Genomic DNA, 26,786 nt, shown 5'->3' with positions numbered 1-26,786 from the left:
TCTTCTGGCATCTTTAATACTTATAAAGAGATCTGATAAGCTAATGAAGAAATCACAAAATTAGGTAATTTGGCTAATAATCTCATGTCCGTTACTGCAGACTCATCACAATGGAAATGAAAACTGTTCTTCCATCTTAATTTGGGTACTCTTGGCTCAGGGTTTAAAAGGTACTCTACAAACTCTCCTAGTGTCTGTTATACAGGGGCTCAGATGGGCAATAGCAAGTTTTAAATGCCGCTGTGCAACTGCTGTCCCATTGCATAATTAAACAAATGATCAATGAAAAGAACAAAAAAACCCTAACACTGTGGATGTTGAAACAACCATCTGGGAACCACGATGCTACAAACAGCAGTGAAGATCTGTAGTAAAGATTGTGGGACCACATCCCGTTATGAATCTTTCGGCTCAGACCAAAAAATGGCAATAAGGGGGTGATACTGAGAACTGAAACTATTTGCAATCACACATCTGACTGTCAATATTAACAACTTCACTATTCTACTGTCTTCATTCACATGGCATTAATATTCTAGGAAACTTGCCCAGAAAGCTAAAGTTGAAAATAACTTGATTATTCAAGAACTTCCTCCAAGCCCTTTATCTCAACACTAGACTATTCAACTTCCCTCAGCAAAGTATATACTCCCTTCTTAGAACAGGAAGCATTGAATGACTATTTACTTCTCAAGATTTACCTTAAAATCCTCGTCCCAAATTTGTTCAATCATAAAGACATCAAATCAAGAGACCCACCTTAAACCAGACCCCAAAAGAACTCAAATAACCTGCCTTTGCTCTCGCTCTCCAGAACACAGTATACTGAGACTTTGCCAATGAAGTGACTGTCGTTAACCATAGTAAAGAATAAACTCAGCTTTGCTTAATCAATAGGATCATTTAGGTATATTTTCAGGAAGCTAGCCTTCAGCAATTGAGTAGGAAGCTTAAATTATGAGGTACCATGAAGAAAAGCCCCATATAAGATGAGGGTAACATGGTACCAAAGTTCCTACACTAACACTCCCCCAAGTGTACTTTAAGGAGAACTAATGCCTTGAGATGTTTAAAGAATGTTAATTTAAAAGAGGTTCTACGTTCAAATAAAGGGAAGCATCAGGTTAAACAAAGGTAAACTGGTCTTGTTGGTGTAGGGATTTAGTCTGTACTACGAATATCCAGAAGGAACAGCATATACAAGCTTTCCCTAACTCATTCTACCACAAGACTCCATGAAACAGATTGTGGGACGAGTGAGCTAAAGATAATCTGAGAAACACTGAACTCTACTAAAGTACGTGACCCTAGGTTCAAGTCTTAAATCCACCCCTTAATGGTTGTGTAACCTCAAGCAGTTCCTTTGGCTTGAGTTTCAATTTCCGTATCAGTAAAATAATAATACTTGCCTTTTGCACTCATTAAAGAGGTTGTGAGTCAAATGACACGAAGCTTAGGAAAGCCCTTTGTAAACTCGACAGCAGTACACACAAGTGGGCTTTTTTTTTCTTAAATATTTTATTTGAGAGAGAGCGAGCTTGAGGGAGCACAAGCAGGGGAAAGTCAGAGGGAGAGGGACAAGCAGACTCCCCGCTGAGCAGGGAACCCCACCACAAAGACAACGCAGGAATGCAGGGCTCATCCCAGGACCCTGGGATCATGACCTGAGCCAAAGGCAGCCACTCAACCAACTGAGCCACCCAGGAGCCCCCTGAGTAAAGTGTTATCAATAACTCACAGGAGAGAGAAGGTAAATTCATGGGGATGATGAGACAAAGTATTATTAGTGAAATAAAATGGAAAATAGTCTAATAAAAACTGTTTCGTGCAAAGTCAGAGCTTTCTTTGATTGTCTACCTTGAGATCAGTGGTAAACAACTAAATAAATATACTGAGCAAACATTTACTGAGCTCCTGTAGTGCCAGATCATGAATGTGATTGACAGAAACCTAACCTGGGTGCTTCTCCTTGTTACCAGGTATTGTAATTATGCTATAACCAGAAAAAAACAATAAGGCTACAGAACCTGTGTACCTAATGGTACACTTTCTATTCCTTAGCACCAATACCAGATTTAAATGATCTCCCTATATGAACTGGTGGAAATGTTACTGACGAAGCTAAGATTCAATTATTCTCCTTGACGATTCCAGCATAACAGAGATGCAGAAAAATGAGGTTACTACAGGCTTACATTGTACAGTAATACAAACCGTGACCTGACAGATCTCCTATAAGCAAACAGCCCTGCCGGATCAGACTTGGGTTCTACTTAACAATGTGAACAGAGCATTTAAGCTTACAGTTGTATAACATGGCCTGGCTTCCAATAACTTCCCTCAGAAAAAACTTTATGAAGAAAGAAGAAATCAACTGCGAGGACACCGGAATTCTTACTCTCTATTTGCCCTTCATGAGCTGTCTAGGGAAGAAACTTCAGTTTACTCATCTTGAGTGGTTCCCAGATTTCAAAATTTTATGGTCCAGTAAAATTCTCCAAATTTAAGATACTCACAAGAGACTGTCAATGCTTAACTTTACCAAGGTAAGGTCATTTTTTTTTTTTTAAAGATTTTTTATTTATGTGACAGAGAGACAGCCAGCGAGAGAGGGAACACAGCAGGGGAGTGAGAGAGAGGAAGAAGCAGGCTCCCAGCGGAGGAGCCCGATGTGGGACTCGATCCCGGAACGCCGGGATCACGCCCTGAGCCGAAGGCAGACACTTTTAATGACTGCGCTACCCAGGCGCCCCAAGGTAAGGTCATTTTTAAAAATCTGTCATTTTTAATTTTAAAACATTAGGAAGGATACAATCCCAGAAAAGACAGTCCTTTAATGAAAACCTCATCACACGGTCCTGTCTTTGTATACTATGACTTCTCTGTGAGCTCATATCCGAGGGTGAGAATAGGTAACACATCATTTTACGCAATTTGCGTACCTCCAGATTAAAAATCAGCCTGGAGGCTGGAGCCATTTAACAATATGGACTCATACATAAACACTGAAATTAACTAAACATTTTTACATGCAGCATATAACTCAAAGTTAGCAAGTAGTCTGGCTCCTCCAACAATCAGGAATCAAAGCATACACTGACAAGGAGCTCAGACATCAAAAAAAGTAACTGCATTCTGAGGTTTGCAAAATAAACACTTCAAACTCCAGTGCAAGTCACAGTCTATGAAGCAGTAGGGTTATTCGGCTGGAATCCCGTCATGAACGTCAGATTAAGAAACACTCCATACCAAGCTGTTTGCACGTGCTAAGTTATGACTGGCGTCTTCACATACATTCTCATTTAATCTTGACAGTGTACACACGATAAACTGAGAAAAGAGAGGAACATTCCAGACTTCACCCTTTACTACCTCCTCCTCTATTTGCTCCTCCTCAAACGGCATAGAACGGCAAAATAATTCCTTACTGTCTCCAAACTTACATTGTTCTCATTCTTAGCAGAAAACTCAATTACTGTCAAAAACGGTAACTAGAAATTTGCTCACTAAACACAAAATCCAAATAAAAGAGGGTTTTACAAGCCCAACAAGGCTATTTTAGGCTCAAAGCCTGAGTTAACACTGAATAGCTAGCTATACTTACACTCAACACACTATTTTTTGCTTCCAGGACTTCACCTCTAATGCTTACAGATCCTGACATTTATGTAATAAAATGAGAGAAAAAAAAGCTGCCAAAAAAGGAAAACTATACTCACTTAACCTTCCACTACCAAGTCTGTTTGGAGTTCATGTCTGACTTACCCCATTAATTAGTTTCAACCACATATATAAAGGTCTTTTTCCTGACCTTGGCTGACCTTGGAAGGTCAACAGGGAGAAAAGTAAACCACAGCTTGAGGTACACAATCTGAAAATGACATGGAATTGAGGTGAATTAAGCCAAATCAAGACCCCATTGTTCACAGTCCGGAAAGGTGACAACCATGCTGATACTTTAGTTACAAGTAACTGAAAAGCCTTATTCAACATGGTAAGATAATAAGGAAAATTATCTCTAATAACAAGATGTCCAGAGGTAGGATGTGCACTGGCAAAGCTCCTGATTCTCTTAGCTCTGCCCTCCTGTTTGTTCATTTCATCCTCAGGCTGTGAGATGGTCATCTCCTTTGAGTCCTAATTTTTAAGCAGAGACCTTACGAGAAGAAGCCCCTACATCCTCACTGGCTCAAACCAGACCACATATTCGATCACTGGTTTGGATTATCTTGTGTCTTAATAATCCAAACCCAACCCTAGTAGGTGAGGAGGGAGTCAGCTTGTCTTGAAGCACATGGCTGCAGAGAATGAGATGGAGAACAGAAAATCCACGTTCTGCTGGGAAGGATGTGAATGTTAGAAAGTAGAGTGGACATCAGTGCTTATGACAGTGAAGGCAGAACAGCCTTTTCTTTTCCTGCTCCCCCATCTCAGACTGAGGACCAGGATGGTGTCTAGTGACACCCACAGTTTACTGTCAATGTGAACAACTTGACTATTCAACTGTCTTCATTCCCATGGCATTAAAATTCTAGGAAACCTGCCCAGGAAGCTAAAGTTGCAAATAACTACATTGTTCAAGAACTTCCTCGAAGTAATTTATCCAACAACTAGACTACTCGACTTACATTCATGTCACAAAAATGAAAAATCAGTGTACAGAGAGGTGGTAGGCACATTCCTACTCAGGGGCACAAACAAGACTTGAAGCCAGGTCTCCTGACTTCTGCCAAGTCTCCACACAACAGTATGCTGCCTCAAACTAAAGTATTTTCAGGGCTCAAGGTGATGACAGTCAGGTTTTAGAGACAACTCAGGAACGCAGTGACTCTCTTGTTAAAGGTAGAGAACTCCAGAAATCACTTAAGTCATAAATTGAGGCCAAAGGCTGTATTGTGATTTGCTCTGTGTCACTCAGTCAATTGGTATAATAAATGTGAGAACAAATATTACAAGACAGAATGTAATTTAACTGCCAAGGAATGATGAAAACCTACATTTTAGTTTAGTGTGTGGGCCAGAAAGGACTTAAGGGATTTGAGCTGACTCTTAAACCAACAGACAGAATGTGAGACACGTTCACTGGAACAAAAGATTTGTTAAAATAGTTTCAGGGGTATTAGTTAGGTTGGGGCGGGGGAGATAAAGTTGATTGCATTTAAAATTTACAACGAAGTATATAGTATACATGCTTCTGTGGAAGCCGAAACATCTGAAGTTTAGAGAAATTTTCTTCGGAATGCCCAGGTAGCAATAAGCTGAATCTTCCTAAGTACTGGACTTGATACATTCCAATCTACTAGTAACCTTATTTCTGTGACATGCTGTATTAAAAACACTGAACCTAGGATAGTTTTTTAAAAATAATTACTTCAGTTATTCTTAAAAATTAAGTATATTTTCACTCAGTTCAAAACTGACTCTTAGAAAATTATATTCAGATTTGAAAGAAATTTCAGAGAATCAAACCTCTATTTGGTCAATTGACTTCTTATATTTTCATTTTTCATATTTTCGTTTTCAGGATACAACCAGTCTGAGTTGTCAAAACACAACCAAAATAGGTGTAAAAATAATGTCACACATAGCCAAGTGGGTAAAAAGGATAGACAGAGCTGATTTCATTAATGGCCACAAAACTGATATTACCACCATTTGTAATTAATGAGTTGAAAGAAACAATCATTAAAAGAAAGGATATATTTTAGATCTGTTCAAGTATATAATTTGACCTTACTACTTATATATTACCAAAGTTCCAATTTAAATGTATTGTTCTAGTTTTGATGGTTTTAAAACAAATGCAAAAGTTGCTAGATATACAATACAAACCTAAATCTACAAGATACTTAAAATTTTACTTTAACAATTACAAAATTACTCAGTAGGACCACTCATTTAAATTCCACCCAAGTCAATTATTTTGTTAATAAAAGAGCCTTATCAAAAGTAATTTGTTTTTTTAATTCATACCTCAGTAAAACTGGAAAAAATAATTTATTGAAAGACTTCTACCTTAAACTTGTGATGGATCAGAATATCCTGTAACACTAAAATGAGTAAAAACGTTTATTTCAATGTTAATCTCATAACGTAACTGCATAACTATGCCTTTGGTGCACTCGGCTGAATAAGGACACAACCAACTTGATGGAAAATTGCTTTCAAAAGCATCATTTACAAATGAAACTGGGCTACTTTCTCATACCATACATAAAAATAAACTCTAAACAGATTCAAGACGTCAATGTAAGACCTGAAAACATAAAATTTCTAGAAGAAAACATAGGCAGTAATTTCTCTGACACTGGCCTTAGCAACATTTTCTAGATGTTTCCTCAGACAAGGGAAACAAAAGCAAAAATAAACTATTGGGACTATCTAAAAAAAAAAAGAGCTTTTGCACAGCGAAGGAAACCATCGACAAAGTGAAAAGGCAACCTACTGAATGGAAGGAGTTACCTGCAAATGATCTAACCAGTAATGGGCTAATATCCAAAATACATAAAGAATTATACAAGGCGACACCAAAAACACCCAAACAATCCGATTAAAATGGGCAGAGGACCTGACCTGACCAATTTTCCAAAGACAACATCCAGACGGCCAACAGACACGTGAAAAGATACTCAACATCACTCATCCTCAGGGAAATGCAAATCAACACCACAATGAGGTATCACCTTACACCTGTCAGAACGGCTAGACTCAGAGAGACAACAGATAACAAATGCTGGCAGGAATGTGGAGAAAAAAGAACCCCGGTGAATGGAAGCTATCATTACATGCACAGGACTCTTCATTATAACTCTTGTCATTCTTGCTGATTATCTAGGCGGTATGTGGGAGAACTGCATTTTCCATTGGAGTGATCAGATTTTACACTTCCATGGTAGCACTGAGTAATTAATGCGAGTGGGAGCAGCGGGGCGCAGAGTTCTCCAGGATGCTGATATTGCACCTTAATCTCTCCTAAGCTGCCATATGCAGTACCCTTAGCCCAATAATGGAAACAAAGGGGTCTGTTAAAGGTAAAATCATCCTGCATAGTTTCTGTGCACCACTGGTGTGAAAGAAATTGATTATTCAGATGTCTGGAGTGACTGAAGAGTCACTGGAGAGATGCGGGAGTCCTGGTGAAATACAAGATCAACTGTTTTCTGAAATATCATGGCTCTACCCATTCGGGCTACTTTTAATTTTCTACATATATAGTATTTTCTAGATCACTTAGAAACTTAAAATCTATGTCGTGTATACTAGAACACTAGAAAACAGCATGCCTGATTAATGAGTACTATTGTCCTCTATCATCTCAAGTAACAGAAAAAGAGGTGTAGGACTCTAGCCTTTTGACTGTACAGACCAAGAACACACACAGTGACACAATGATTCATCTGAACATCGTTAAATACAAAGTAATTAAGCTTTTCTAAATATGCAACCAGAAATCACACTTGTATCCAGCTTTAGTGACGTGCTTAGAAAAGTTTATTTTGTGCTTAGACTATTTTCCTAAAGCATCACAAAATTATTATACATCCAAAACTCTTCAATGGTAGAATATTTAGTATTCTAAAGGCAAGGCCTTTCAAGAAAACTGTTGTACATTATGATACTGTAGAAGTCTACTGGAGTCACACAGCAGCAGAGTCTAGACAAAGGGGACATTACAGAAATTGTCTATTACATAAAGGACAAATGATTCACTCTGAGTTACGGTTTATCCCCTTCTTATAGATAATACAGTTCTTACTGCCACCCAGCACCCTTCCCCACTTTTGCTGTAAGGTGAAAAACTCTGTGCTCTAACTCGCTGAGGAGTAAAAACATCTCAAATGTCCCATCCTGCTGATGCCCACCTGTGAAATACTACACAATAAAAAGTACAGCAGAATATGGATTGTGTGTGTTCAAAATGTAAGAATGCTATGATTTTTAAACATCAAGCATATACAGACTTTGTAAAATTAATTAAGAATTTCCTGTGTGAGGATGAATATACACTGGAAACATACACTATAAGATACTTTTTCCTGAGTAGAATACTAGCTTTATTTTATATCAAATTAAGTTTCTATGAACTTTCAGAATTTAAAACATCAAGGCTTTTCCGCAACATCAAATGAAAATCAGGAATGTTCACCTTCATATCCAAAAGAAAAAAAGAAGTTCGAGCAGAGTTCCACAGAATGATACAAAATCTGAAATGAACGTCCAAAATTTAAGTGATCAGTAGACAGCTCTTCAATTTTAAGGATCCCTCAGTAAACTTCGGTTTGAAACAACAAAAAGGGACTATTTATTAAAGAATGAAAAACACTTCCAGAAAATTATCCAATTTGGAAAATAAAAAATGTAACCCATGGTTAAGTACAAATCATACAGAGAACAGAGGGGAACAAAAAAGGTAACTGACCTTTACTGGAATCAAGACTTACATAAAAACTTCCTACATCAGTAGCATATCCTGTATTATCACATGTAGAAAACTGTAATTAAGCAAGGTGGTTCTTATTAGTTGCATAATCTAAAAATATGAAGAAATTTTGGACTATATCTCTAAAATGACCAGAGTTGTCACTGAAATACACATTTCTTGAGACAATGGGCAGAAAGTTCCCATTTATGGGAAATATGTTCTTTTTTTCACACAGTGAAACTGAGAAAAATTATATCAAATGAGAAATCTTTTTCTCCAAAGTAATCTCCTTAAATACCTCAATAATGCAATATTTGGGAAATGTAATCTTTCAACTAAGAAAACTTGAAACAGATTACTAAACACGCTCAAATCTTATTGCTTGGCACCAGATTTTTCAAAAGTTAAAGAATTGTTTAAACCATCGTACTGCCATTCTTATATCCTATTTCAAACGTTTTTACGTAGTGCTACTTTTATTTTCTGAAGGTAGTCTGTTCAATCTGATGACAATCTCGACTGAACCCTGCAAGGTACAAGCATGTCACAGCTCACTTCAAACCAAAAGAAATGATCAATCTTCTCTTTTTGCCAAAATAATATTATGATATTAATAAAAATTAACTAGGATCTATCTGTGGCCAATGAAGGACCCACAGGACGTTGTCTTATGGCATTCTGTGCAAAGTCTTTCTTTGTTCCTTCTTTACTTCCTGCTTCCTCTTCTGACACATCTTCTTCATCAGCCTCTTGTTCCTCCTCCACTTTTTGCAAAGGTTGAGAAGATTCTGGTAATAATTTTTCTTAAAGATAAAAACCAGAGGGAATTAAGAGGTACGAACTTCCAGTTATAAAATAAACGAGTCACTGAGATGAAAAGTACAGCATAAGGAATATAGTCAGTAATACTGTAATAATATCGTTTGGCAACAGACAACATTCATGGTGAGCATTAAAAAAAAAAAAAAAAGATCAAGACCAAAAATGGGGTTTTTTTGTTGCTGTAATACATTTGCACTGGAGTAAAATCAAGACACAATTCATACACCCATAAACTGCTTTGCCACTTATTTATCAATCACAAGGTCAGATTTCCAAAAGGAAAAAGTTATCTTTAAGAGTGACGACATAAAAGTGAAAATTGGTTTGAAAGATCCATTTTACTTACCAAATTTATTATAATTACCTGCCTGTTTATAACTGAACTGAAATAAACCAAAATTAATGCTGTGAATGAAGATGCTGTAAGAAAATACACTGCATTCAACAGAACCATCTTAATTTGCTATTAAATCTTCCAGTGAACAAGTACAACTGAAACAAACTCCAACACTACCCTTGTTTCAGTTCCCAGGTGAACAGGAATCAGACATTTACAACTGAAGGTTATATTCCTACCCAGGTTGTTTCCAAGGAGTTTCACAAATGTTCTTCCTTACATATATAACTTTATTAAGACATAATTACAAATAATAAAATGTACAAATCTTAAGTGTACAGCTCAGTGAATTTTTAACTCTGTCCACACACACACACCCTTTCCATTTTTTTAACAAGGCCTACTGATAGATAACTTAAACTTGGAACACACCACGTTACTGAGAGATACAGAACACAGAATTGGGCCAATGAGCTTCAGCCTGTTCAGTGATCCTAGACTGCCCCTAACCTTAGGCAATCCAGAAGAGAGTAGGGAGACGCAAGGGTGCAAGGCAGAAGAAAACACCGGAAGCAACTACCACATGGTAGACAATCTGTCGTTTGGTCTGGCATCCCTCTTTCTGTTGGGTTCCCTGTACCACATCCCATGTAGCTGTGGTGAGCACTAGAGTTCACAGCAGTGGTTCTCCCAGGGGGATTCTGCTGCTCACTCCACCACCCCAGCCAAAAGAACAGTCAGCAATGTCTGGAGATATTTTTGGTTGTCACAACTAAGAGGAGCGGTGTTACTGCCAAGCAGTGGGAAGCTGCCAAACATCCAACAATGTACAAAAGACAGTCTGTCACAATTAAGAATTAACCAGCCCAAATGTGAGAAGTGGCCAGGTTGAGAAACGGCAGTTTACAGTGACGATACCAAACAAGTGAGCTCTCTACACCAGCGGAGTGCACCAGAGTTTTTCTAAAAGATAGGTGGGTGCAGGGGAAAAGTGTATTTTCTTCTTACTCTGGATTGTGAGCTACAGCTTTCTTATCACTTTAACGCTAAGGACTGGAAGGAGCCAAAAATGGCTTTCCAAGCTACAGCACGGAAAACTAAGCAGTTCGGAAACACAACACCTTAACATTTGAGCCCTAGGATCCAGCCATCTCTGCTCTCAGACTTCCTCGCTACCTTGAAGCAATAAACTTCTATTTCGCTTAAAGCTGGACTGAGTTGGGTCTTTCCCTAGCAACTCAAAATCTAAGCTAAATACATCCTGGAAAACAACTCAGATCACGTGGCCTGCTATAAAAGGGGTGGTATCCCATTCAAGTATGGGTTACTATCTATCAGTCGTGCCACGGATTACTTAAGAGACAAATTTGTTGTTAATGTTTTTCAAATGATATAAATATTAAGCGTACATTCAGCAAATTTTAAATTGTCTTTTAAGGAATCATTTCTTTCCCTACAGGTCAGTGGCTCTTGTTGGATAAAATGATTCCTTCCCCTGTATATGTCCTTTTCAGTATTGATGTAACGATCTAAGAAATGAGAAGATAACCTGTCAGTTATCAGCAATCTCCACTGAGTTCATTTCACGAGTGCTGACCTCAATAAATCCTAAGTCATGAAAGGCAGCACAATGAAAATGTCATGCCAACAGTCTAATTTAGGCTCTATTCTCCACTCTGTCACTTCTGTGTGACCCTGGAAAAATAGTTCATCTCTCTGAGCCTTTCTTTCCTCGACCACAAAATGGAAGAGTATCACTTATGACATCTAGAGTGTTACGGAAGTGGGATGAATGGGATGGCATAAAGTGAAAGTTCTTTATAAACAGCAAACTGGAGGGCTTCCATAGCACTGCAACTTTCAACATTAAATGCATGTTTGAGAGGCAATTATACTAAGACAGACACCAGTGAATACTTAATTATATAAACGCGTCTTGCAGTACAGTGTCAATGCCACTCCTAATCAGCTATGGGAATTACTTTTCCCAATATCCTACCATAAAAACTTAGACTTGGCTAGCATACAAAGAAAATTCTTCAAATGTGGTCACTGTAATAATGACTGACTTCAAGAGCAGAACATATTCAACTTCTGATTTAAGTAAACTCAAATGGATCCAGGAATATGATGGTTCACATAAAATGACATCAGATCAATGTCATTAAATACCTACAAGTTATATGCAGTGTTAAAATTCTCCACACTACAAAAACCAAGAAAGTAACTATGTTCCAAATCCACCAGGTTGTCATTCTTAAATGAAATAAATATCCCCCTACCCCTTCCAATATAACCTACTACTCCACATTTAGAAAGCTAAGCTGGAAGGGGAACCTATTACATGTGTGATTGCATTCGCAGAAATGAACAGAATTACAGTGAATAAAAAATAAACACTAAAAAATATACTCACTGGAAGGGTATGGCTGTGGTCTGCGCCTTTTTGAAGGAAAAAGGCAATCTGCCACAAATATCATACACTGCAAAAATAAACACAAGAAATCTGAATGTATATGAAAGAACTAGTGTAACTATATTAAATTATCAGATGTAAAAGTTTTTTTCCCCTAGTACTCTGAAAAATGAAATACTTACGAGTCCTAGTAATAGTCCTGAAAGCAGAGTTGCTAAAGCAAAAACTGTATAGGATCCCCAAACTGGTAATCCAAGGTCTTCAATAAAATAGTTATGGCAAGTCTAAAATCAAAAGAAAAAAAAATAAACTAAAAACCTCATTGTTTAAAATAAACGGGTAGTGTCAAAATGTTTAAAATAGAAATAAAACTTTAGCCCATACCCGGATCCACATAGATAGCTGAAAGAGGGCAGACATACTACTCATCCTGAAAGAAAGGAGAGAGGACTGAAAAACTGAGTAAGACACACAATTCTGAAGTAAAATGCGCTCTGTCTTCTAGTTTTCAGTCTACAATTTCCCCAATGTGACAGATTTTATTGCTGGTAGTAATCAAGATTAGTGATACATCACTGATTTCAAGCCCGTATTAAGAAGTCTTGTTAATGGGGGCACCTGGGTGGCACAGCGGTTAAGCGTCTGCCTTCGGCTCAGGGCATGATCCCGGCGTTATGGGATCGAGCCCCACATCAGGCTCCTCCACTATGAGCCAGCTTCTTCCTCTCCCACTCCCCCTGCTTGTGTTCCCTCTCTCACTGGCTGTCTCTATCTCTGTCGAATAAATAAATAAAATCTTTACAAAAAAAAAAAAGAAGTCTTGTTAATGAAAATTAAGTTTTTGAATTGCTGTCACTATGTGATGTCCTCATAAATAAAACACTTGATAACTTTTTTCCTTTTCCCTACTGCTTTGATATTAACCTTTTACCTTTCACCTGATGATTTCTCTAATATACTCTGAATAACAGCTTATAAGCTCTATAGAACCAGTTAAAGTCAAGTGTACTGTAAGCAAATGGCAACTCTTATTGACCCTTAAAATTCTCCAAAGAATGAGCAGAGAGGGGAGCCTGAAGGAAGAACTGAGAGCACTTGTTGAACTGATCCTTCCCACCTAAGAATTACCCTTTTGAATTAAAATTAAATAAAACTTACAATAGCATTAGTTTGATATACTTTAATGATATACAAACAAATTACACAGAAAATAAATACTAAGTAATAATATAAATAAAAATAATTATTATTTTCACATAAACCCAATAGTTTAGACAGGCATTTAGAAAAAAGGCATGCTCCAGAACTAAAAAGGGTTTGTGGGTTCCCGACTGTTTCCCTCTAGCGCAAGCGTTGCCACCAACACACAAACTAATTCACACCTAAGCCAAAGTTCACGAACTCAGGATGACCTAATTCATTGCCCATCATCGGGTGGGTGAATGTACTAACACTGGAAGTACCTCTTATTCAGACCGCCAATACAAAAGGCATGGACTGCTGGACCCCTGAGGACTCAACAAAGACTTACAAGCAACTCCTTCTTCTGCTGGAGAGGGGAGAAGTTATTTATGCGACTTCAACTTAATAAAAATCAGTCGTATTTTCAGTTCAACATAGAAAGGTGGTTCAATCATGTTACTTCTGTTGTTTAAATTGCAAAATGGGAATAGGAACAAGAACTGAAACATAAAGCACTGCGTAGCCTCACTATAGTCAGCACTAATTAGGTTCTATCAGGAATATTAAGTGCGTTATCTGGGTTGGCGTGTTGGTCCAGCAGGCGGAATCCTGACAGATACAGGACAATTCAATTCAGAGATTTTCACAGGAAGAGAGGTTAAGGGAAAGGTGCTAAAGACAAAATTCTATTTCAAAATACCGCTTACGGCTGATCTTTCCTCCACTCCCAGAATCCATAGTATTTTTAGCTCTTATACCATTGGTGTAACAACCCTACATTCTCTAAGAGCAAGTGTGGTGAGGAGACAGGAAGAGAAAGCTTAGCCACACCAGGATGAGTCCATGGGGACCTCAGCAAAACTCAGTATTTCCAGATGGCTCTCAAATGACCTGTGAGGCCTTACACCCCAGGAGCTAGCAGGAAATATGCTAGCTATCTCCAACCCTTACTACTCCATATATCTAGCTATTTATAAAGCCCAGGGGTTACTCATGCCAGTAAGGTCACTTGTTCAACCATACGAGTCAACCAAAACACTATCAGATGGGTAGAGTAATTCAATCACATTAAGAAGTGAAATCTAAAGGTAGCCAGAGGAGGTATATGTCTGAGGCTTCTCATTCAAATATTAAGCTCAAATGATAACTTTACCCTTGTATTGCTCATGAAGATGGATTAGTTTTTGATGATAGAAATGACCATGATCTACAGAGCTAAAATATTCCTGAAAAGGCTCCCAATTCTAGTGAATGCCTCCTTCTAGCTTAACAAGAATCAACGTATCTGACTTAGAAGAAAAGTCAACCTAAAAATATCACAGTAAATATGAATGTACCTTAAGGGCCCAAGAATTAAAATCCAGTATAAATGCTTTATTTCCACAAAATTAATTGGTCCAATTAATTCTGAAATAAGTAAAAGAAAAATCCTCATACTTACAGAACAGAACCTGGACCAAACCATGATGAAACAGGTTCAATACTCTTCCACTCTTTCTCACTTATGAAGTTTATGAAGTCCTTCTTAGTCCTTGGGCCCTGATAGCGCCTAAATTCACCACCTTTACAACTGAAGAGGGTCAGAATCACACATTAAGCAGAACCAAATAAATAAATTTTGTATTTGTTTTGCTATTTCTTAAACCTCATTTTACAGTCAATCCTTACATTCAAAATCATTAGTAATGCACAAGTAACAAATTATACTAATTGCCTACTCAACATCTTAGATCCAAATTTGTTTAAACAATGGGGTTATAAACAATCATAAGCCTTAAGACTGTTATTACCTTTACAAATAATATAACAATGAAACACCAGAGTTATACGTCAATTATAACTCAATAAACGTGTAATGCACATATCAAAAGAATAACTACATGAAAAGTCATTAATATAGTGTCTGGTACTTATTAATTATTAGCTATTTTTAAGCTATATAGGTTAAAAATTTAAGGCATTTTTCTGGTATTTTCAGTCCTAATCACATCATCTTAACCATGCTACTTTGAACTGCTAGAGGTATCTGGTCAGATTTCCTTTCCTCCTATTTCAGTGATTCTATTTACAATCTACTTTGCATTCTTCCTGACCGCCCCCTCCCTACCTCCCATTCCCAATGTATGGAGTTCTCATAGGTTCAAAAATGCTCTGTCTGCTCCCATTTCTTCACTATTTTCAAACTACCCTCAATAATACTGCCAGTCTAATCCCATATAATACTTCTATTTTTACTGCTTAAGTACAAACACTTTCAAGAGCTTCCTACTACCTATAGTAGGGTTAGAGGATCCTTTAGCCATCCAGAGCCAAAGACCACAAGAAAGCCCCCACTCAAAAAAAAAACAACGTTTTTATAAAGGCAATGGCATTTGTGCTGTTTTTCAAGAATAGGCAGGAGTTCAACGGGCCAAAGACTGGGCATGATAAACAAGTGAGTTAAAAAAAGGACAGGAAATTCCATATAAGTTCAGGGGTGTTAAGCAGTGAGAAGGAAAATGAGAGACACAATCAGAACCAGTTAAGGGACATGTGGAGAAAAAGATTGAGTGAAAAGGGACAGTGCTACTTATGGTGACAGAGAATATGCCTACAAATAGACACAAGGGGAGTAGGGATGAATACAAAGGTAGAGGGAGGGGCGCCTGGGTGGCTCAGTCCTTAAGCGTCTGCGTTCTCTGCCTTCGGCTCAGGGCGTGATCCCGGCATTCTGGGATCGAGCCCCACATCAGGCTCCTCCGCTATGAGCCTGCTTCTTCCTCTCCCACTCCCCCTGCTTGTGTTCCCTCTCTCACTGGCTGTTTCTATCTCTGTCAAATAAATAAAAAAAATCTTTAACAAAAACAAAAACAAAGGTAGAGAGAAACAGACATAAACAAGAAAAAAAAAAAAGAAAGAAACAAAGAAAAGCGAGATACAGACACACAAAAAATTGCCAGGTTGCTTCCAAACTTTAAATGAGAAGTACCTCCTGGCATTCAACCCACCAGCTAGATGAACTTTAAGGTACAGGGCAGGTACAGGCCTACCTCAGAGATATCATGGTACCACCCCAGTAAAACAATTATCACAATAAAGAAAGTCACAAGACTTTGGTTTCCGAGTACATAAAAATATTTACTATACTGTAGTCTGTTAACTATGCAGTAGCATTATGTCTAAAAAAAATTTACATACCTTCATTTAAAAATATTTTATTGCAAAAAAATGTAAACCAACATCTGAGCTTTCAGCAAGTTGTAATCACTTATTATGGGCCACCATAAGAAACAAAGTATTGAAAAAGTTTGAAATACTGCAAGAATTACCAAAATGTGACACAGAGACACTAAGTGAGCAGATGCTGTTGGAGAAATGGTGGATTCACTTGACACAAGGTTGCCACAAACCTTCAATCTGTAAAAAACTGCAGTCTCTGGGAAGCACAATAAAATGAGGTGTACCTGTACAGATCTGAGATTTCCTATCCCCGGTTTAGAAGATAAATTCAAACTAAAAGACCTGATACTGAAGACTAAACAATCTTGCTCATTCTGACTTAGCACTCAATCATTTCACCTGCTACTGTCCAAAGACTGAGCTACAGCCCTCTCTTAACTAATTTTTGAACATACCATAACCCAATTTATGACTGTTCGTGAGATTATTCCAAGGATGAAACACTTACTTCTGCACTCTTCTGAAAATTCAGGGTTGTGTTTACATCCCCATATTCTCCAGGAACCACCCTAGCCCAGTGATTTTTCCCTTACCAAACTTTCTACAGACTTAACACTTTAACTCTGGGCTCATAATCATTTACTATGCTATATGGTATCACACTATTTCATGTGACCACCGCCCTCCAAAATAATTACAAAGCTCTGAGACCAGGGGCTGTCTCAGATCTCATCCATCTACCTAAAGACACCTAGGAAAACGCAAAACGCAAAATGAGTCTTACTGAATATAATGTTCCTTAAGCATGATCCAGGCCAGAGGCCTAGTATTCTGATTATGCTATGCTGCATCCTTCTCCATAACTACAGACTATTTAAATACTTACTGATAAATAGTAGGAAGAGCAGTTATGATAAATCGTCCACTCAGCCCTAAAAATGATAAAGAAAGATTAGAAATAAATACAAGAAAGAACAGAGAGCAGGTTTTATATGAGCCAACAATCACCACTTAAAAGTCGATTCTGAATTATTTAAATACTAACGGGGAAAGCATATGAAATTATACCTAAAAATAGCTGAGCTTTGTAGCAAACAATGAAAAAAACCCCAGTTATGTAGTGAAAGCAACTTTAAAAAAAAATCAACCCTATTGCACATTATCTCAACTAAAAATATGTAAAAGCTTGAATACTGAAGATATCTGTGAAAATATATTTATATATATTAACATTTGATCAATTATACCACTGTATGATAAGACTATTAGCTATGAGTAATGGGGCAGCACACTATAACAGTAGTCTTAGAAAGGTCTAAAATCATATGAAATTGCATTTGACATTCAAAAGACAAAGGCAGAGTCTAATGTGTTGTTAAAAATGGAAAATATTTTGAACCTTTCATAAGATGAGCAATAACAAAAACAACATTATTAACCATGTGTTAGGCAATAATATAACTAAGAATTATTCTCTCTATGCCTCAGTTTTCTTATCTGTAAAATGGGGGATATTACCTATCTCACAGGGTTATAGTTTTGTATAGGATAAATGCAAAACACCTGGAGCAATATCCGTACTAGGTAAGCACTCAATAAATACTAGCTATTATTACTATCTGGGGTGGGAACAGAGTCAACATTCCAGGTTTACTGTGACCAAGAACAAGTAAGATGAGGCTGGTCTAAGAAAGGAGCATCCTTAAGAATAGGCCTGCCACTTATTCAGGGGGCCAAGTCAGGAGTATATGTGACCCCACAACTATGAGGTCTTTGTATTAAAAGCATGTCCTCAAATTACAAGTATTAAATTTGAAACCCAATTAAGAGATTGGGATCACTCGTCAGGGAATGTGCCCTTGGCTCTATAAAGAACCTCAAACACATGCTCCTTATTCTGAAGCTTGGTATGGATGCAAATGATGGCCTGGCCAATGTCCATCTAAACCACATTATTCTAGGACTTCTCAAAGGCATTTTACACGCTAGTCTGGGGTCTGGGATACAAAGGAAAAAAAGATCAGAGGCAGTTAAATGGGCAAGAATGGGGAGAGGGCAATGTCTCCAAGGTCCCTTAGAGCAACACATAAAAGGAATGAGCTGCATATACAACCACGGAATCTGCTTTCTGCAGCCACAGCACAAGGATCCCTCGTCGGAGAGGTGGATGAGTCAGCTCACATACTACAGTTATGTTTTCAAAACGTAATGAAAGGCAGTTAAGACCAAATGATGTGGCAAACAGGATGAACACACGGAGCCAATCTGCAAACACTACCCACAACGTACAGTACCTGGCTGCTCTGTGACATCTACTTTTGCAACATTAACCTCAAGATCCTCTCCCCATTCAGCAAAACTTTCCCATTCTGGTTGAAGATTCTGACAAGCAGGACACCACGGAGCATAACTAAGAAACAGAATATTAAAAAAGTTAAAGCAATCTAATATGACCGTATGGAGATAAAAATTCTAAGTGTATAATTTATGAAGAATATCTTATACTAAAAACAAAATAGCAAAATGATTAATTTTGTGAAGATGAAAAAGCTTTAACTGTGGGTCTAACATTCTGGAAACCAAAACTACCTGATAATGCTAATCACAGAAAAGTAATTCTGAGAGTAAGCTCTTAAGACAAAAATAAGTTTGTAAGTTCACATGCAAAACAGCTCTTTAAAAACCTTTGAATTTCTCGGGGTGCCTGGGTGGCTCAGTCGGTTAAGCACCTGTCTTTGGCTCAGGTCATGATCCCAGGGTCCTGAGATGGAGCCCCAAGTCAAGATCTCTGCTCAACAGCGAGAAGTAGGCTTCTCCCTCTGCCCCTTCCCCTATATGTGCCCTCTCTTTTTCTCTCAATAAATAAATTAAGTCTTTGAATTTCTCCAAAAATATGTGGCCACCAGAAACCTCAAAACCAAATCTGGAGTTCACCAGTTTTAATAATTTGCACTACAGGAGTCACAAATGAGAAAAATAGGAAGTGCCCAGGGCTGAGGTGAACAAGGAAATGCATGCCCCTACTTCAGAGGGGAACCATCACTCAGCAAGACCACCAGGAAGGGATTTACAGCTAGGTAGCAGGCTCTATCTTATTTAAAAGAAGCTGAAAATCTGCATTTTTATGTTAAAATGTTACTTCAAAACTTAACCCAGAAACAAACACTAGGCAAGCCAAACAAAATTCCTTTGGCCAGCCCTTGGTCAGCCAGTTTCTAAGACCTCAGGTTTATAAATGTATGGGTAAATTTATTAGCTTTTTAATTACTCCTCTGATATTCCGCATCTTTCAAGGCCCTGACCTCTTCCTAGGATTTCATTTTTCACTTTATTGTATATCATCTTTTAATGTGCTTCAGTTTTTTTTTAATAGAGCCAAGAAGAATAAAGCATGTACTTGCTGAACACCAGAGTACAGTTTCTACATTTCATTATATTGAACTTTTTTTTTATGAAAATAAAATTCCTAAAAGTAATCGGCCCTGTGGAACAAGACTAGTACCATACATAAAAGGGAAAGTCCTTAACAAGAGATTGTATTTCAATGAAAATATCTCTGTGACAAAACTGATCAGGATGGATGTAATGCAGATAACAGACTTGTAATAAGAGCAGACTATCGTTAGGACTAGTACTAGATCCCTCTTTCAAGCTCCTTTTGTTTCTTAGGTGCTTTTTAAAGTCTTAACCTCAAACTCAGTAAGCTAAAAGAACAAAAAAAAAGAAGCACTACAGTATATTCCAATTTCACAAAGTTGTTCTAATTCAAATCCCTAATAAATTTTTGACCACTGTATTTATACAGTTTGATCAAATGTGTTTAAAAAAAACCCTCCTTATTACTTGGCTGTATTTTGCATATAAATTCATAATCACTATTGTTTACTATTCATGAAACTGTGAATATTTTATTGGCACAATCTAAAACAAGTTATTCACGACAATAAAAAACAAATGTTGTCTCTGGTTATATTTCCTCTCCACTGCAGCTCAATGGGTGCCCGAAAATTCATTTCACTAAGTTACAGATTATATGCATACTACATAAACATTTTCCCCTATCTTTTCCTCCACTCCTTGATTTTATGACTCAAGAGTTACTGATTTGGCCTTTTGCGCTCTCCTTTAGGGACATCCACCTCCATCCATTAACTGGCAACCCAAGCATACAGGAAAACACTCACCTGAACTCTGTTAAAGAAGGGGGCTGTTCTAACAATTATTGCATACCTACTCTTATTTAGGCTTTGAAAACAGAAAGGAAGCCAGTATAGCAATACCGGGCCAGATTAATTAAAGCCTTTAGGTATTTCTCTCACTTGTAAAATGCAGGAAATAATACCCATTTATAGAATCTGTAGAGAATTAAATAGGATAATGTATATAAAGTGCTTAACAGTGTTTAGTACAGTTAACACTCAACAGTGGTGTTTGTTACTAATACTGCTAACACCACTATTATCAATAGTACTACAACCATCATCACCACCACCACCAATTTAGCAACTAAAACAAAAACAGGCAGTTATTTTCTACCCATGCAGAAGAGACATTATAACAGAATCACCACAGATACATGATTTCCTCTGACCAGTAAATGATGACCTACCTGGTGGTCTTAAGAGTTTATAATCGCACTCATACATTAATTTTATTTTTTAATGCAATAACACTTGGACGTAAGAGTAACAATCCAGGATATTCAGTACTTTGCAAAAACACACATCCAAAGAAAAATTGAGATGCGGAGAAAGAGAAAAGAAAAAAAAAAAGGATAAAGAAAATTTAACAATAATTCAACCTGAATTTATTCAGCAGCTAAAATAAAAATATACCCAACCCATAAAATAAAATTTAAAATAAAAGAGTCTCAAATTCCAACACTGTAAATGGACTTTTAAAGGATAATTAGACAAAAGGAGAAGGGAGGTTCTGCTCATTTGCTGTTTTGTAAAGTTTGGTGAAAAGTAAGTCTAGAAGTTCGTGAAGGATCATTCTAAAATAAGTAACTGCATAGAAACTAGTCAGACGAATCACCTCCACCCCCACAGTCATGAAAAGTTGAGAAAATTCCAAGTTGAACGCCGTCTCTTAGGAGCACCACAGCGCTAGAAACGAAACTAGGGTGCACACTTGAGAAGAAACTTAACACGCCCCGGTAAGAAATGAGAAGGGGGTGGGACCAAGCTGATCCGAAGAGGAGTTTAGGCATCTCGAGGAGTCAGGGGCGCCGGCTCCACGGCACGGAGTGGAGTACCGGCGAACCTGGGACCCGCAGGAGGTGGTGAAGGGACGTGAAGTCGGGTGTCCAGACCTGGATCTAGGACACGGACCTTCCGGCCCACCGAAGGGACCCGAGACAACCGCCCCCCACTCACAATTCTATCATCCACTCTCCTTCCAGCAACTCTTTCCAATTCTCGTCCGTGATGACGCGCACGTCGCTCCGCCGCGCGTGGGTCCAGGGAGCCCCCCAAAGCAAGAGCAGCAACACTGCTACGGGAACCACGGGACTCCCGCAGGGCGTCATTTCTGCAGCCTGCCCACCCCACAGCAAGCGCGGCAGCCCCCACCTCCGCGCAGCCGCTCCTCACTTCCGCCCTCGCGGGCTTATCTGCTCATGCGCCTGACCGCGCGGCCCAGCGCGCGCGCGCGCGCGCGCGCGCTCCTGGGATCTCTGAATGCGCATGACAAGGTCGGGTCCTAGTGAGTTGGTTTGTGGAAAAGACGGAAGCGCGCCTATGCCTAGTGCGCATGACAGAAAAGCGGTCCCTTTCCACCGGCTGGTGAGCCCCAGAACTTTTGGAAAGGAGAAAAGCAAACAGGGGGCGTGGCGTAGGAAGTGGGGCGGGGCTTCGGAGATGACTGGCTTCAAAATTGCTTCAGCATTTTGGCGCCAAATAATTGCTATTCATACTTACTCAAGCCAATTGGTAAGTTTACAGAAAAGCAGTTTCCAGTTAACTGCCCTTTAGAGTTTTCATTTGTTTCTTTCGAAAATTTTGGGGGTAAAGCTAATAAATGTTTATGTAAATCAGAATATTGGTTTACTTCTGGGGGATTACAGACTGGAAAGGTGCACAAGGAAACTTCAGGGGAGGCTTTTCACATTCTTTATCTTGGTCTCAACAGTTAGTTACACGAGCGTACACAGGTAAAAAACCATCAGGCTGTGCATGTTGAGGCGAGTGCCCTTCATGCACTTCAGGGTGTACGTTGTCCCTAAATTGTTTTTAAATGTAGTAGTTACAGAGATGCGAGATCTGAAATTCAACATGGGCACAAAACACATAGGCTTATAACAAATATTTGAGATTTTTTTCTTTCAAGCATTTGTAAATGCTAATCAAAATGTGCCCTGTCTCTAGAAAGTATTCGTCAAACGACAGGTAGTAGTTGCCGTTACATCTCCTCACCTCACATTCTCGCTTAAACTCACTCCAGTTGGCTGACTTCCTCACCCCTCCCTCCATTGAAAGGCTCTTTCTAGGACACTAGTGATCTGCATATTAACAAATCCCCAGGCTTCTTCTCAGTATTCATCTTACTCCCCTGGCCAGCAGCATTCTACAGTCACCACACCCTCCTTGAAGCTGCTTTACTGTCTTGCCTTCGGTTGAGCCTCACTTGATTGTTTTTTCTCCTTCCTCACTAGCTGCTGCTTCTTGGCTGGTCCTCCTCTGTGTGATTTCTAGACATCGGTTTGCCCCAGGATGCCGTACTGGCCCTTCCTTCTCTTTGTATCCATACTCCTCCAGGTAACCTCAATCTGGCTGTATACCTGTCATTCCCGCTATGACCCTTCTTGGAACTTTGGACATTTGTATTCAACTCTTTGCTGGACATCTCTTGGATATCAAATAGGCAGTTTAAACATAACGTGGCCAAAAAAAACCCAATTCTTGATTCTCCCTCTCCTAGTCTTCTGTCTCAGTAAAGAGCCCCAAGGTCCATCAGGTTGCTCAAGACAAAAATTTACATTTTAATTCTTGTTGCTTTCTCTCTTCATCCTCCCTCCTGTACTCCATCAGCAAGGACCAAAACCTCGACCTCCAAAACATACCATGAATCTGACCACTAATTTCCATCTCCACAGCCAACACCCTAGTCCAAGTTTATCATCTCTTGCCTCTACTATAATAACAGATTCCTAACTGATCTCCCTGTGTCCTCTCTTGCTTCTCAAAATAAGATCAAGCCATTTCTCTTTAAAACCCTCCAAGTGCTCCCCACTTTACTTAAAATAAATCCAAACTTCTTAAACTCCTTACAATCACTTAAGAAGTCCTACATGATCTGAAACCTGCCTAACTGCTCCCTCGTGTAGTACTTGCTCTCCTCCTCCTTACCCTGCTACACCCCAGTGTTTCCCTGAAGATGCCAAACTCATTCCCATGCTAGAAAATTGGCATTGGCATTCCCTGTGCCTAGACTACTTATCCACTAGTCTTCATGTCACTCCATTTTGTCATTGATCTCAAATGTTACCTCTTAAAAGTCATATTATCCATCATATTACTCCACTCTAAATCTCTGCATAATATTAAACTGATGTCCTTATTTATGATTTCATTTCTTTCCTCACTCAATAAGAATATAAGTTTTGGGGTGCCTGGGTGGCTCAGTCGGTTGAGTGAGTGACTTGATTTGAGTTCAGGTCGTGATCTCAGGGTCATGGGACAGAGCCCCACATCTGGCTCCACACTCAGCATGGAGTCTGCTTATCCCCTTCCCTCTGTTCTTCCCCTCCCCGCTTCCTGCCCCCATGCTCACGCTTGCTCTCTGTCACTCTCTCTCAAATACATAAATAAATAAAATCTTTAAAAATATATATATATAAGCTTCATGACAGTGAAAAACTTCTCTATTTTGTTCACTACTATAATCTCTAAGGTATAGAACCCAGCCACTATAGAACTTGGTACATAATAAATGCTCAATAAATATTAGTTGAATGAATGAATGAGGAAAATCATAATTGTAGATATGCCATGCTTTTATTATAATGTATGAGCTGTATTAAGAAAGAATGTAAATATATTCTTATGTGTAATATAGAGGTAATACCTGCTGTTTATATCCACAGGGTTAAGAGGATAAAATGAGTATTCTTTTTAAACTGTAAGTCTTTTAAGGTAATTTATTAAAATTTCATTTTAAAGGAATTTTTTATATTACAAAAAAATGCACTTATGACTAAAATGTGCAAAGTACCAAAGACTGTAAAGTGAAAAGAAATACCCTCTAAAATCTTTTCCCATCTCCCGTGAGAATTTGCACCCCGTAGGCAACTGCTATTAACATTTTCTTTTGTGTACTTTCAGAATTTTTCTATGCACATAAACTATTACCAAAAAAAAAAAAAGCCACATACACAAGGGCGCCTGGGTGGCTCAGCCAGTTAAGCATCTTCCTGCAGCTCAGGTCATGATCTCAGGGTCCTGGGATCGAGCCCAGGGATGGAGCCCCGCATTGGGCTCCAGGCAGCAGGTATTTACCAACCAAGTATTTCAATATTTTAACAACTGGTGCAGCTTCACTGTCACAGTGTAACTGAAGACTTACCCCAGGCTAGGGCTGTTCCTCTTCCTCTGAGAGCTAGTTTTTCACTGTTCTGGTTTATTTCATTCGGCTTAGGGGGAGGAGCCACTGATGATCTAGCTTCACTGCTACGGTGACTTACCACAAAAGCTCTCAAAGAAATACTCTTAAATTTAAGTTACCAAAACCAGATTAACCCTCCTAACCAAGCAACCATATCATCAAGTCCTGTTGGTTTTAACAACTAAACTCATCTCAAATCTATCTCTTCATCCCGCTGTCACAGCCCTGATATATGCCATCATCTTTTTTCTTCTGGAATCTTGAAGGGTTTCTTTTTTCCTTTTTTATAATAATCTCATTATTGATGTGTAATTCATGTACCATACAGCACAGCCATTAAAAATGTGCAATTTAATGGTTTTTAGTATATTCACAGAGTTGTGCAACCATCACCACAGTCAAATTTAGAACATATTTATCACCTCGAACAGAAACCCCATATTCATTAGCAGTCATTCCCCATTTCCACCCAACTACTCTTTTGCCCGGCTCTAACAACCACCAGTCTCCTTTCTGCCTCTATGGTTTTGTGTACTCTGGATAGTTCATAGAAATGGAATAATATAATATGTGGTCCTTTGTGACTAACTTCTTTCATTTAGCATAATGTATTCAAAGTTCACCCATGTTGTAGCATGTTTCAGTACTTCATTTCTATTTTTTTATGAATAACATTCCGTTGTATGAATAGAACATATTTGGGTATCCATTCATCAGTTGATAGACATCTGATTTGTTCTACTCTTTAGTTATTAGGAATAGCGCTGCTATGAACATTCATGTACAAGTTTTTGTGTGGACATGTTCTCATTTTTCATGGGCACCCACCTTGAAATGAAAGTGTGTATGATATAATATTTAAGAAACTATTGCCTAATCCAGGGTTACCTAGGTTTCATATAAGAATTTTATAGTTTGGGGCGCCTCGGTGGCTCAGTTGGTTAAGTGTCAGACTCTCAATTTCAGTTCAGGTCGTGATCTCAGGGTTGTGGGATTGAGCCCCAGCATGGACCCTGCTTAAAAGTCTCTCTCTCCCTCTCCCTCAACCCCTCCCCCACCTCTCTCTCTCCCTCTCTTAAAAAAAGAATTCTATAGTTTTAGCTCATTCATTTAGATCTTTGATTCCTTTTGAGTTAATTTTTATATATGGTGTGGGATAAGAGGTCCAACTTCATTCTGTAGGATGTGGATATCCAGTTGTCCTAAAACCATTTGTTGAAAAGACTATTCTTTCACCATTGAATGTTCTTGGCAACTTTGTCAGAAATCAGTTGGTCATAAATGTATGAGGCTGTTTTTTTATTTTTCCCTGAATTTTCAGTTCTGTTCTATTGATCTATGTGTCTCCCTTGATGCCATTACTATACATTTTTTTTATGTCATTTCTATAGTTTTGAAATCAGGAAGTGTGAGTCTTCCAACTATGTTCTTCTTTTTTAAGATTGTTTTAGCTATTCTGGGACTCTTGAATTTCCATATAAATTTTTAAATCAGTTTGCTGATTTCTATAAAAAAACAACCTGGAATTTTGCAAGAAGCTACATGAAATCTGTAGGTCAATTTGGGGAGTATTGCCCTTTTAACAATATTAAGCTTTACAGTCTATGAACATGGGATGTCTTTCCATTGATTTGTCTTCTTAATTTTTTTCAGCAAAATTTTGGAGTTTTCAAATTATAAGCTTTGTAGTTTCATTAAATTTATTCTTTATTCTTTTTGATGCTAATATTAATGCAGTTGTTTTCTTAATTTCATTTTTGGTTTGTTCATTGCAGCTGTATAGAAATGTAATAGAATTTATATTTATCTTGTATCCTGCAATTTTGCTGGATGTGTTTACTAAT

General features: G+C 38.3%; 1 protein-coding gene and 1 non-coding gene across 2 annotated transcripts; both read right to left on the bottom strand.

The window, feature by feature from the left end:
- Positions 1 to 7,470: 7,470 nt before the first annotated feature.
- TMX1 (thioredoxin related transmembrane protein 1) lies at positions 7,471 to 21,958 on the bottom strand. Its single transcript, XM_008707617.2, has 8 exons — positions 21,717 to 21,958; positions 18,633 to 18,748; positions 17,225 to 17,270; positions 14,621 to 14,749; positions 12,382 to 12,427; positions 12,180 to 12,281; positions 11,998 to 12,064; positions 7,471 to 9,225 (listed from the first exon to the last, which is right to left on the bottom strand). Exons 1-8 carry the CDS (start codon positions 21,866 to 21,868, stop codon positions 9,047 to 9,049), a joined length of 837 nt encoding a protein of 278 aa, XP_008705839.1. The 5' UTR covers positions 21,869 to 21,958; the 3' UTR covers positions 7,471 to 9,046.
- Positions 18,395 to 18,528, bottom strand: LOC121100343. The gene has a single exon (XR_005832092.1). It is a non-coding gene; the product is annotated as a small nucleolar RNA SNORA70 (small nucleolar RNA).
- Positions 21,959 to 26,786: the final 4,828 nt, after the last annotated feature.

Source organism: Ursus maritimus, unplaced genomic scaffold, assembly GCF_017311325.1.
Source record: "Ursus maritimus isolate PB19 unplaced genomic scaffold, ASM1731132v1 scaffold_36, whole genome shotgun sequence".
In the NCBI taxonomy this organism is placed as follows: domain Eukaryota; kingdom Metazoa; phylum Chordata; class Mammalia; order Carnivora; family Ursidae; genus Ursus; species Ursus maritimus.
Note: the sequence above shows the minus strand (reverse complement) of the source record. Positions and strands in the feature narration are given on the sequence as shown.

Coding starts and splice junctions, on each gene's coding strand:
- TMX1 (XM_008707617.2), bottom strand. CDS start 21,868: ATGACGCCCTGCGGGAGTCCCGTGGTTCCCGTAGCAGTGTTGCTGCTC. Junction 14,750..17,224: donor GCTCTTCCTACTATTTATCA/GTAAGTATTTAA, acceptor GACCCTCTTCAG/TTGTAAAGGTGGTGAATTTA. Junction 12,282..12,381: donor AGCTATCTATGTGGATCCGG/GTATGGGCTAAA, acceptor TTTTGATTTTAG/ACTTGCCATAACTATTTTAT.